We start from the raw sequence: 12,159 nt of genomic DNA, 5'->3' as shown, positions 1-12,159 counted from the left end.
AATTTCAGCTGGATACCACGGCAATGTATGGATCCCTCTTTTACCGTGCTCCAAGGTATCGTATATCCATCCATTGCATCCAAGCGATGTCACGGCCATACTGACATGTTCCATCCATTAGATGCCCCCTAAGGTCGACCCCACCGAAATAAAGATCATCACTCTCCGTGCCACTGGTGGTGAAGTACGTAGCATTCGACATTTTTTTCAAAACCGACATTCAACATTGCATTTCCAATGACATTAATTCATCCTCTCTTCAACTTTCATTCATTCTTACGCTTTATAGGTTGGTGCTTCCAGCGCTCTCGCCCCCAAGATTGGTCCTCTCGGTCTCTCTCCTAAGAAGGTCGGAGAAGACATTGCCAAGGGCACTGCTGACTGGAAGGGTCTCCGTGTCACTGTCCAATTGACTATCCAGAACCGTCAGGCTCAGGTCTCCGTTGTTCCCTCTGCCTCTTCCTTGGTCATCAGAGCTCTTAAGGAGCCCCCGCGTGATCGCAAGAAGGAGAAGAACGGTATGTACTTTGTAATTATACGATATGATTTGTATATCTTGTATTCATCCCCTCGTCTCTTTTAGTCAAGCACTCTGGCAACATCTCCCTCGATGATGTTATTGAGATTGCCCGCACTATGCGTTACAAGTCTCTTGCCCGTGAGCTTAAGGGTACCGTCAAGGAAATTCTTGGTACTGCTTTCTCCGTTGGCTGCACTGTCGATGGCCAAAACCCCAAGGATCTTGGTGATGCCATTGACGCTGGTGAAGTCGAGGTCCCCGAGAAATAAGCATATTGTAAAAATAAGGCTCTCTAATGGGGGGTTTTCATTTAAAATAAAAATATATACATCAAGAACTGTGTTGACTTTATTATTTTATTTGGCTATTCTGTGTGATTGTTGCTCTCATCATGTTGCAACTTGATCAGCAACTGCTAACCTGACGTGATTCGGCTCTAACTTTGACTTTTGGCTAGCTTTCTAAGGGTGTCGTTGATATAGGGGCACGTCGTTGCTTGAACGGGGTTTGTTCTGGCATTATATAAATTCGCAATGTACACGTGGACGCATGAAATACTGGGTCCGAGCGTTCGAAGTAGCCTAGTAGAAAAGACGTGTACTGATGGCTCAGCAAGCATCAAACTTGCAATGAAACAACAAAAACATCCCTTCGTAGCTTTTAAGTTGATATGGCGTGCATGATGTTTGCATGACTTGTTAGCCACGCGCAGGTGGTGGCTGGCGGCTTATCAAGGAGCGTGGTTCATATTGGAACGAAAGTACAGAACAAGAACCAGAGTCTGGATGAATTCCATTGCAATGGGCTGGAGTAGAAGTACTTCAAAAATACAGCGTCCTTTGCAGGCGTTAAAAGCCAAATGCTGGGAGGAGGCTGGACTTGAATCTGCCTGCCAAAAAAACCGAGCAGTATTTTCGAATTTTGTGCAACGTTGTTCTGAACGAATAGCGTTTCTCGTTCTCCTGACACATCATGGCGGACAGGCAGAATGTCATGGTCCAATCGGCTGGCTACCCTGGCGGTAACGGCTCCAATGTCGTGAGCAGAGCCGTTGCCGCTGCTGCTGCCAACAATCACCATTCAAGTCGAAAAGGTGGTCGCTCATCCAAGCGCTACTCTGTTTCAGCTTTTTACTCTATGGCCGCTGAGCAAGATGTCGAAGTCGAGGATGAGCTGGCAAAAGGTAATGTATATATTATATTGGATCGAATCTTTTAAGAACCTTACCCACTTATTGATCCGCTCGAACAGCTCAACGCCGTTTGCGAGACTTGAAGTCAAAGATCTCTGGTCAGTCAAAGAAGAACTTTGTGTTGGAGCGAGATGTACGTTATCTCGACTCTCGCATTGCTTTACTTATTCAAAACAGAATGGCATTGGACGAAGTGAGTATTGATTGTGGATCAGACTTCGCTTTGACCTGTCACTGATGTTGCATTTGGCCGTTTAGCAAAATGAAATGGTGTCTCATTTGGAGGAACAATATGACGAAGACAATGGCTATTATCCAGACGACCGAAAAATGCAGCAATATGCAAATCTGTTTTTCTTACTTCAAAGTGAACCACGACATATTGCAACTCTGTGCCGACTGGTTAGCTTATCTGAAATCGATACCCTTCTTCAGACGGTCATGTTCACTTTATACGGTAACCAGTATGAAAGTCGTGAAGAGCATTTGTTGCTCACTATGTTTCAGGTAAGGCACTACTCCATTTGAAAAATTACGGCAATAGCAAAATGTTGACTTTGGGTTCGCTTTTAGAACGTTCTTGCTGCGCAATTCGAAACTTCCACCGAATTTGGCTCGCTTCTTAGAGCCAATACCCCAGTCTCTCGCATGATGACCACGTACACGCGACGTGGCCCAGGTCAATCGTACCTCAAATCGGTTTTAGCAGAAAAGATTTATGGTTTGATTGAGCATAAGGATCTCAACTTGGAGATCAATCCACTCAAGGTCTGTTTAAGTATACCATCGCCCAATTGTTTGTTTTGCGTGCATGACTAACAATTTCATGCAACAGGTGTATGAGCAAATGATCAACCAGATCGAAGAGGATAAAGGTGAACTGCCACCTAACCTTCCCCGTAGCGTTACCACCGACGTAGCATCCGCCAATCCCGATGTGCGAGCTATTATTGAACCACGTATTAAGATGTTGATGGAAATCGCAAACTCCTTTTTGGCCACCATTCTGGACTCCATGGATAAGGTTCCCTATGGTATTCGATGGATCTGTAAACAAATTCGATCTTTGACAAAGAGAAAATACCCTGAAGCAACTGATTTTGCCATCTGCTCTCTCATCGGTGGTTTCTTCTTCTTGCGTTTCATCAATCCGGCAATCGTCACGCCACAGGCTTACATGCTCATTGACGGCGTTCCTGCCAAGCATCCACGAAGAACTTTGACAATGGTAAGGGGATCATAAAGAGCAGAGACGGAAGGAAAAATGATATTCAACACATTTATCCTACAGATTGCCAAGATGCTTCAGAATCTCGCCAACAAGCCGTCATACGCAAAAGAATCTTACATGTTGCCCACCAATCCGTTTGTTGACGACAATAAGCAGAGGATCAACAAGTTTTTAAACGAACTTTGCGAAGTTGGTGACTTTTACGAGTCTTTGGAGATGGATCAATATATGGCCTTGTCCAAGAAGGATCTTTTCCTTAACATCACTTTGAACGAAATTTACAATACGCACGCCCTTCTGCAACAACATGTTGAAATCCTTGCACCAAAGGAAAAAGATCATTTAAGAATTCTGTTGGTCGAAGCTGGCAATGCTCCGGCTCAAGTGCCTCGAAAAGACAACAAGGGAATTGAGCTGCCACTTTTCAGTCGATGGGAGATTCCCATTCAGGGTAAGCATCGGTCATAGCGGTGGATGCTCTTGGAACAGCGTTGGCTAACGTCTTTTTCACCTTGTAGATTTGACAACGGCGCTGATGTCTGAAAACAATATCACACAGAATGACATCCTCTACATGGAAACCAAAGCCATTTATGTCCAACTTATCCGATCCCTACCGCATTTATCGCAATCTCAACTTGATTTGGACTACATAGCGGAAACAGCTGCTACAACCAAAGACGCTCAGCTGGTGCGAAAGGGTATCAAAGTCAAGGATATGTTGCGCGAACTGGAAGATGCTAGCGTGGTAGATCATCGTGACGGGTACAAGCTGTTGGTGGAAGAAATTACACAAGAGTTGGCACATCTCGGTAACCTGAAGGAAATGATCATGCAGGAGATCGACTCTCTTGAATCCGTTTTCAAGAGCATTCTTGATCACAACAACTATCTCCGCATTCAATTGGAGAGCTACAAGGCCTATCTGCAAAACGTTCGAATGCAGAGTGGAGGAGGAGAGAAAAGTGGCAAGGGTTCAGTTGGTATTGGTGTTGAGATTTATGGCCAACCCAAAAAGCCCATCAAGACACAGTTCCAGGGCCCTGTGAAATTCAGCCATAACCAGTTGGAACGTGATGGTGTTATTGCCGAAAGCAACGTCCCAGAGAACAGGTAAGTATCAGTGGGAAAGTACATCTAAGTGTGTCAACCACTCAATGTTTCTGCCTGTTGTATTTTAGACGACCCAACATTTACTTCGCCATCACATCCCCCATACCCGGAACTTTCATTATCTCATTGCACTACAAGGGACGAGACAAGGCTATACTTGAAATGGATCTCAAGCTGGATGATCTTTTGGAAAAGGTATGTCTGGCAAGCCCCATATGATATTTCCTTTAACCCGAGAATCGCGCAAACAAACTCATCTTCCTCTTTTTTTTTTATTAAAAAAAAGCAACAAGATAATGTCCAATTGCTTGACTTGGAGTACGTCCAACTGGACGTCGGCAAAATCTTGCAATTACTCAATAAGACGTTTGTGACTAAAAGCAGGTACGTTGGTTCCCAAGCATCGTGGTTTCCATGTCTCAGTCCTTAACCTCGAGCATTCCCTTTCTTCAATGAATTGGTTCTTTTCAATTTCACAGAGGCGGCTTATTCTCTTAAAGAATCGATTGTGTGGTGTTATTGTTGTTTTTAGCAATGAATCCATCATATTGGGCTGGTCCTTGTATTGGTATTATAATATATAAATATTTTCTTTCTTATTCTCTGCGATCCGAGAAAAAAAAAACAAAGAAAACGAACCTTTCACCACAACAGCTATACGAAAAAAAAAAAAACTACTTCTTTCATCACGGCCAGAACCTAACGTTTCAGCCCAACATAGAATACCAAACGCGTAAAGAAGACAAATAAAAATTATTTACAGTGTGTAAGCGAAATCCGATAAATTATCCTTGCTGCTGCTCAGGTTGGTTGGGTGGCATTGGGCGAGGGGCAGGCAATGGTTCTTGGGGCGGACCGTACGACGGGCGGTATGAAGCCGGCGCTTGATGATGAATGGGTGGTAAGGAAGGCGGAGACGACGCTGGCAGAGGGGTGAATGCACTATGCTGCTGTTGTGGCCGTTGTTCCACTTGAGGTGGGAAAGGTAGCTTGCCAGCAGAGGACTGAAGAGCATTCAAGTGTGGAAGTTGGTTGTGGGTCGGTTGAGACGGTGGCCGTGATTGAAGCGGTGGAAGCTGAGAGGAGAAACCAGGATGACTAATAGGAGCCATAGGTAACGGATAGCCATGATGACTTGGTGGTGATGGATGACTAGGTGATTGATGATGGTGCTGAGGCCGCGGTGGTCCTGCAGCGGAAGGTGGACTTGTAGCATAGGGAGGTTGCCCGTTATGACCGTTTTGATGACGGAATTGAATGGGTTGCTGTGGGTACCTGTGCTGATTGACTTCAACTCTTGGTGGTCCATCATGTGAGTATACGCCAGTACCAGGGTGGTTATACACTGGAACGCGTGGGGGACCAAAGCCCATGGTACCTTCGTTTGGCTTCGTAAACTTGATGATAGGGTTGGCTTGGTGATGATGAGGGCTGGCAGACTCCATCCAGGGTCGCTTGTGCGTGTTATGCTCTATAGTCCTTTCTTTATCATGATCTATAGTGAAGTGCGTCACAGCAGGTGGTTTAGCAAGACAGTTGCGACATGTATAGTCGACGTTCTCCCAAGCCTTCATCAATTTTCGAGTCTTATCGTGCTTGGCAAGACAGGCAATATGAGCCCATGTTCCACAGCGACCGCAGGCAATCATAGGTGTACCATCGTCCTACAAAGATAGTGAGAAGCTGTTATAAATATGAATCAACGACAATGATTTAGAAAGTGCACTTACCAAATTTTGCCCTTTTACACCGCAAAGACAATCAAAGGTCCAATTGTCTTCATCAAACTTTGGCTTCTTCTTGCGAGGACCACGTTTCTTGACAGGTTTTGGAGCTTGCGCTTTGACATCGTTGTCATTCGGTCCTAGTAGTTTCCGTTCGCCCTTTTGCTGTTCTTTCAATAGCTTCTCTTGTTCACGAGCTGCTTCACGAGCTGCCTCGCGTGCCGCCCTTTCCTCCTGACGAGAGATCGCCTTGGCTTTGTCCATTTCACGCTGTTGTATGCGTTGCTCTCGTTCGCGCAATCTGTCCTCACGAGAGTTTACTGCAGCAGCTTGAACTTCAGCTTCCTTCTTCTTTGCCATATCATCTTGACGTGTTGTTCTAAGCCTATGCTGGTGCTGAAAAGCTTGTTGAGCCAACGTCTCTTGACGAAGTCGCTCTTGATGCTGTAAATCTCGAATCTGTATACGACTGCTTCTCTTTCGACTGTTCAGAGCTTGTTCCAGCTTCCTCTCCTTTTCGCGTTCCTCTAATATTGGAAGAATTTGAGGAAGGAGATCCTTGGTTAGATACTGGTGCATCTTTTGTTCGTCGCGATTCTTGCTATTTTCAAACCGGCTTGGGAATGCTTGCCAGTCAGTAGCCGAGATACAGAGCTAATAGGAGCTCGTCAGTATGGACAATAGACATGGTTATCCTGAAAAATCAATGACTGCTTATTACCATCTTCCAGGGTTTCCATTCCTCATCAGCTTCCTCCTCATGAGTAAGAGTAGGCGGTTCTTCTTCTTCTGGAGGTGGGGTGTCATTTCCTGTCGATCGAAGACCACGCCTTGTACCTCTACGGACCGGAGGAGGAGGCGGTGGCCGCTGTTTCTTCTTCTTTGCGGAACCTTTGCCTTTTGACTTGGTCTTGGACTTGGGAGGAGCTGGAGACTCTCTGTACAGTCGATTATCTGACAATCAAGAGTGAGTTTCCCATAAAACACCAAAGTATATGCGAAATGGAGAACATTTGAGTCAAGTAAACCTACCATCAAAGAGCCAATATGTATTCCCATTTGCATCGTATCCGACAGGATCAACTCTCTAGAAATCATGAATGAGCATGGTTGGCAACAATGTGATTGGCAATATCATTATTTCTTACCCAATGAGCTGCATCGTCCTCGCTAGGAAGATGTTCTCTCATTCTTTCTGGGTCGTCTAGTTGCCACTATCAATAACGGAGAGTTAGCTAACTGTTGTTCCCGTACGGTATATTTTACATCTTTAGAATCACAAACCTCGCAAAGAATATAGAGCACATGTACTTTGGTATCAAGATCAAGGTCGAAAAAATTGATAGGGTCAGGCTGCTCCTCTAGAGGAGCTTCAATCTCTGGAGTTTGTTCTTCCATCTTGATATTTGATTCCTTCTTATCATCTGGCTCTTTTGAATCTCGTGGTTGATCATCCGTCTCTTCCTCCGATAGTACAGAGCTTGCAGCATCATCGTCTGCATTCTCTTCTTTTGACGATGGGTCTATTGGCTCATAGATGATCTTTGTCTTTGACATTGGAAATGGCCAATAGTTCTCTTGATAAAATGGATTATTTTCTTCTGGTTCGCGTTTATAGAACTCGCGGATCAAATAGAGCTGCCAAGTTTCTGAGCTATTTAAAGACATCTGGTCAATGCTAAAGCTCCTTTGATTGACAAGAGCCATGGCGACAAAGACGTACCTGACAAGTCGGTTGCGCGTAAGCACTTTCAAAAGTCGTATTATGAGATACTCTAAACGGTATCGTTCACCATCGTCCAGAAGCATTTGCTCAAAGTGCTACAGCCACGATTAGCCAGATGGAGTAGATAAGAGTGACAACAAAATAGACATACCTCAGTGTCAAACGGGCCCTCTTCTATCAACGGTGTAGCTTGACGAGACCCTGTTTGGCTGGAACTGCGTTGAGCATATCGCGACGGTTCCAAAGCAGCCTGGAAGGTATGAAGGAACTGGGACACGGATGCGAATTCGACATTATTCCGAAGCTGGTTCAGCAGTGCTGGATCTTGGCTCGGCATTTTTTAGAATGGTATTATGCCCACAGGCGGAGAATGTAAAGTGACAGATGCTGGAAACAAAAAAAAAAAACCAAAATCTATAGATTGGTTCAACGATGTCTAAGTGACGGCCAGTCAATTGGAGGAACGCAGGATGTAAGGGCTTGCAGAGGTGTCGCAGAGTAGTAGTCGATACTAGTAAGCGATGCCTTCAGAGTGACGTGAGGGCTGATAAGTAGAGCTGTGGTAATTAGGATAAATGTAAGGTAAACCCGTCCCTCTTTGGATATGCAAGCTTGTTGTGCAGTCCTTTCTGGTTGCCTTCATGACATTTCTAAAAATTTCAAAGTGCACGTGATTTATATGGTCAAAATCAAATCATTAAAAATTGTTCAATGGGATGGATTTACTGTAGAGAAATGGATTGGATGGGAGGGAGGGGAAAATGTGCGCAAAACAAAATGAATTTCTATCTATTACAATTCTTGAGCTAGTCGGTTAAGGAAGCTACTGACTTGTTCAACATTGGAAATATAAGATTGGGCCTCGGTCTGCTTCTTTCCAACTGTACTAGTGATAGAGTTTGGAATTTCATTGAGAAGGGAGAACACGACCTCATCAGTCTTGCCGTCACCAATACACATCAAATAGTCAATGTCTTGAAGCTGTATGTCCTTGAGGATAGCACGAACGGCAGTGGCCTTATCGATGGCGGAGGGTCGAAGTTCCAAAGTCTTGTTACCAAGGACAATCTGGAAAAATGGCAATGATGATTCAACAAAATGAAAAATTAAGGTCACGGGCATATAAAGTTATACTTACGGCGAGGGCCATATGACTCAACAACTTTTCAAGGTTAACCTGAAGTTCAGTTGCTTGCCATGATCCAAACTCAGGATCGGCATTTCTGTAGTGCCAGGTAAGGTTGATTTCCTTTTCTTCAATGAAGGAACCAGGAGTACGCTCGGTATAATGCAAAAAGAGAGGGCGGATAGTTTCCTTCCAGCTGGGATCGATTTGGTCTACCAAGCAATACCATTTATGATCCTCCTCCTTAATGACCTTACCCTCAGCAGCTTGAGTGGTGGGATCAATCTTATCGCGAATGCTAGCAGGATGCTTATAGAAACAACCGTGTTCAGCAGAAAGACCAACACCAGTTGATTCAAACCAGGCATCCAAATGTTGACGGCCACGTCCAGAAAGAATATACACATAGGTGTTGGGCTTGGAGGAAAGGTTCTTGAGAGTATCAATGATAGCTTGCGATGGCTTGGCAAACTCGGGAAGCTTGTGAAGAGTAGTAAGAGTACCATCATAATCCAAAAGGATGACACGCTTCTTGGTGGATTGTTTGGCCAAATCAATAGCCTTTTCGACGTTCAGTTCGGGAATCTTTTCACGATGACCGAGCTCTTCGCTGACTCGTCGAAGCTCATTGACGAAGCTGAGACCCCAATAAGCAGCAGTGTACTTGGTGACATATCTAAACAGCTTTTGATGGTTGGACTTTCGAAGGTCATCAGGCATAGTGACAGCTTCATGAATAGCATTAGCCAATTCTTCTGTGTTCCATGGGTTGACAATGATGGATCCTGTGATTGAGTAAAACATGAGCACGTGCTATATACAAAAGGCCAAACAGACCGGACCAATTTTTTACTTACCGTTAAGAGACTGAGCGGCACCAGCGAACTCGGAAAGAATCATGACACCATGGTTGTTCTGTTGGGCAGAAATGTATTCATAGGAGACAAGGTTCATACCGTCACGAGTAGAAGACACCAAGCAAACATCAGAGACAGCATACAAAGCGACCAGTTCATTGAAAGGAATAGATCTGTGCATGAAATGGATGGGAACGAACTCAACGGTACCTGCAAAAATGACGATTTAATGTTGACATTCATCTTGATTCCGACGATTTTTTCATGCCCGCCTATGACTTACCATATTGACCGTTGATACGACCCACCAACTCGTTGACAGTACTTCTCAATTGTTGATATTCATCGACATCTTGTCTTGATGGAACAGCGAGCTGAACCAGGACAACCTTACCAACCCATTCAGGATGTTGACTCAAGAAGACCTCCATAGCATGCATCTTCTGTGGGACACCCTTGATATAATCCAGACGATCCACACCAACGATGATCTTACATCCTTGGAATCTCTCCTTGAGCTGAGTAATACGCTTTATGATACCCTCATCACGCAAACCTTCTGTGTAGATCTCGGGATCGATACCGATAGGGAAAGTGCCAACATGCACGTTTCGACCTTCAAACTCTACAGCGTTGGGCATAGTAGACAGGCCCAGGATACGAGTGCAAGAGGAAAGGAAATGGCGAGCATAATCGTAAGTATGGAAACCAAGGAGATCGGCTTCCAATACACCCGTCAAGATTTCCTTGCGGACGGGTAAAATACTGTAAAGAAAAGAAGTGATTAGAATATTTCGTCATGGCTGAAAATGTTCCAGTCTCCGCCAGAAAGGAAAAATTACCGGTAGATTTCACTGCTTGGGAAGGGAGTATGAAGGAACCAGCCGATCTTGATATCCTTCTTGGTTCTCTTGCGAAGCATAGAGGGCAAAAGCATCAAGTGATAATCCTGTACCCATACGAGATCACCATCCTGAACGATTTTATCAATGGCTTCGGCAAACAGTTCATTGACCTTTTGATAGGCCTCCCACCATTGTTCATTGAAAGAGATTTCACCAGGGTGGTAATGGAACAAGGGCCAAAGAATACTATTATAATAACATTAGTCATGAGCAACCGACGACAATCCCAAAACGTATTTATTTACCTGTTGGAAAAGCCATTGTAGTGGTCTTCAGCTAGGTCATCCGAAACAAACACTGGCAAGGAGGAGTGTTCATTGAGAAGACGATCCTCCATATGTTTTCTCTCGCCCTCTGGGACATCAATACCGGGCCATCCAATCCAAGTAAAGCTCATCATTTTCTTGAGACCACTCAAAGCACTGACCAAACCACCGGACGACATTTTGAAGGTGAAGTCATTGGTCTTTGCGTCTCGACCTACGGTGACAGGAAGTCGGTTGGAGACAACCAACAAACGAAGTTCTTTGTTATCTGAGGATTCTTCAGACATGTTTGACGAAATGACACTGGAGGGAAGAAAGACGGGTTTTAAGAGAAGAGACACGCACGCGGACACAAAGCAGGAAAAAAGTGCGCTTTAAAAATCCTGGGCTGGTAACTTCGCTGGCTGGAGCGGGGCGGGGGTGGGTGTGCCAAATACGTCATTCGGAAATTCAAACCACTTGGGTTTTTCTTCTGCGCACAATCAAGCCCTTCCATCAACAACCAACAGTCCCGTGTGCAGTATAACTATTTCGTCGCACCGCATAAATAGATCCTATAGATCCGCCGCCGCCTACTCAAGACACCTTTGATCACTATCTCCCAGTGTTACCTTGTGAGTCTTTTGTTTGCACTTAGCTGGGGTCTGCTCACGAGGAGGCATTGCTGGTTTATTAGCCGTCATGGGTTATTTTCAGTGGAACATAACCTGTTTATGATGTAAGCAACAGAAAGTGGATCTCATCGTGGGTTTATATAATCGGTATATTCCCCTTCATGGTACCATCAAAGGATACTCTGCAGGTACACGTTGGCTTGATCGATAGAGATTAGGTGGGCCATGTGATACTTTTTTGCTCAGGCACCCCTCCCAATATAATAATGTCCATGTCACAAACTGTAGTCATATAATGCTTGTTTTAGTAGAAGTATCGTTCGATGTTTCCATCCTTCATGGCGATGTTAAAGCCGAGACACCTTGACTACTATGCATGGCATCGAGGATAAATCAAACGAACCAAGTAAAATTGAATCGTGATGGTGCTGAATAAGGTTATTCACATAGGATTAGATGCGCATGCAGTACTGTGTGTGCTGTTGGAATAGCATGAAAATAATAATAATATAGAGGACGAAGTTGTATCTGTGATCCATCCGGCAAGCAAGCAAGCAGACGACTAATCATCTGCCGGCAAGATGATAGGGTTTATATCATACAGCCAAGCTTTATCATCAGCACCAAACGTGTTTCTACTGAAAACCAGCAAGCGACTGGCTGTGTCCAATTGTCAACACAGTGACAAATGAAACGCAGTGTAGGTTTAACACCAAAGCTCACCTGCCATGTCATATAATCTTTTATTTACATTACCATGTGCAACAACCCGTCTTGTACGAGCAAGGTGACACTTCAACTATAATCCACCATCGGCAAATATGGAACGCTATAGACATCCAGTTTATAACTCTTAGTATTTGATCCAAAACAATCCCCACTAGA

At 44.5% G+C, this 12,159-nt stretch overlaps 5 protein-coding genes across 5 annotated transcripts; 3 read left to right on the top strand and 2 right to left on the bottom strand.

The window, feature by feature from the left end:
- Nucleotides 1-34: 34 nt before the first annotated feature.
- K450DRAFT_243607 (uncharacterized protein) lies at nucleotides 35-1,115 on the top strand. Its single transcript, XM_051589451.1, has 4 exons — nucleotides 35-55; nucleotides 122-184; nucleotides 290-518; nucleotides 584-1,115. Exons 2-4 carry the CDS (start codon nucleotides 122-124, stop codon nucleotides 787-789), a joined length of 498 nt encoding a protein of 165 aa, XP_051444051.1. The 5' UTR covers nucleotides 35-55; the 3' UTR covers nucleotides 790-1,115.
- A 364-nt stretch (nucleotides 1,116-1,479) lies between these two features.
- On the top strand, nucleotides 1,480-4,698 carry K450DRAFT_243601 (uncharacterized protein). Its single transcript, XM_051589450.1, has 10 exons — nucleotides 1,480-1,703; nucleotides 1,772-1,905; nucleotides 1,971-2,219; nucleotides 2,286-2,480; nucleotides 2,548-2,940; nucleotides 3,004-3,394; nucleotides 3,462-4,056; nucleotides 4,125-4,251; nucleotides 4,343-4,440; nucleotides 4,536-4,698. The coding sequence occupies exons 1-10, from the start codon at nucleotides 1,493-1,495 to the stop codon at nucleotides 4,552-4,554; spliced, it is 2,412 nt and encodes an 803-aa protein (XP_051444050.1). The 5' UTR covers nucleotides 1,480-1,492; the 3' UTR covers nucleotides 4,555-4,698.
- On the top strand, nucleotides 4,233-4,824 carry K450DRAFT_243599 (uncharacterized protein). Its single transcript, XM_051589449.1, has 3 exons — nucleotides 4,233-4,251; nucleotides 4,343-4,440; nucleotides 4,536-4,824. Exon 3 carries the CDS (start codon nucleotides 4,591-4,593, stop codon nucleotides 4,804-4,806), a length of 216 nt encoding a protein of 71 aa, XP_051444049.1. The 5' UTR covers nucleotides 4,233-4,251; nucleotides 4,343-4,440; nucleotides 4,536-4,590; the 3' UTR covers nucleotides 4,807-4,824.
- On the bottom strand, nucleotides 4,624-8,129 carry K450DRAFT_243596 (uncharacterized protein). Its single transcript, XM_051589448.1, has 9 exons — nucleotides 7,658-8,129; nucleotides 7,504-7,601; nucleotides 7,065-7,434; nucleotides 6,929-6,994; nucleotides 6,813-6,867; nucleotides 6,502-6,734; nucleotides 5,787-6,434; nucleotides 4,818-5,720; nucleotides 4,624-4,736 (listed from the first exon to the last, which is right to left on the bottom strand). The coding sequence occupies exons 1-8, from the start codon at nucleotides 7,841-7,843 to the stop codon at nucleotides 4,842-4,844; spliced, it is 2,535 nt and encodes an 844-aa protein (XP_051444048.1). The 5' UTR covers nucleotides 7,844-8,129; the 3' UTR covers nucleotides 4,624-4,736; nucleotides 4,818-4,841.
- A 169-nt stretch (nucleotides 8,130-8,298) lies between these two features.
- On the bottom strand, nucleotides 8,299-10,947 carry K450DRAFT_272277 (uncharacterized protein; the record flags this gene model as incomplete). The annotated part of the gene is made up of 6 exons (XM_051593047.1): nucleotides 8,299-8,574; nucleotides 8,645-9,417; nucleotides 9,490-9,699; nucleotides 9,773-10,254; nucleotides 10,332-10,580; nucleotides 10,640-10,947. The coding sequence occupies 6 exons, from the start codon at nucleotides 10,945-10,947 to the stop codon at nucleotides 8,299-8,301; spliced, it is 2,298 nt and encodes a 765-aa protein (XP_051444047.1).
- Between the last annotated feature and the right edge of the window lie 1,212 nt (nucleotides 10,948-12,159).

Source organism: Umbelopsis ramanniana, assembly GCF_025399195.1.
Source record: "Umbelopsis ramanniana AG unplaced genomic scaffold K450scaffold_32, whole genome shotgun sequence".
Classification (NCBI taxonomy): domain Eukaryota; kingdom Fungi; phylum Mucoromycota; class Umbelopsidomycetes; order Umbelopsidales; family Umbelopsidaceae; genus Umbelopsis; species Umbelopsis ramanniana.
This window is presented reverse-complemented; position numbering and strand designations above follow the sequence as displayed.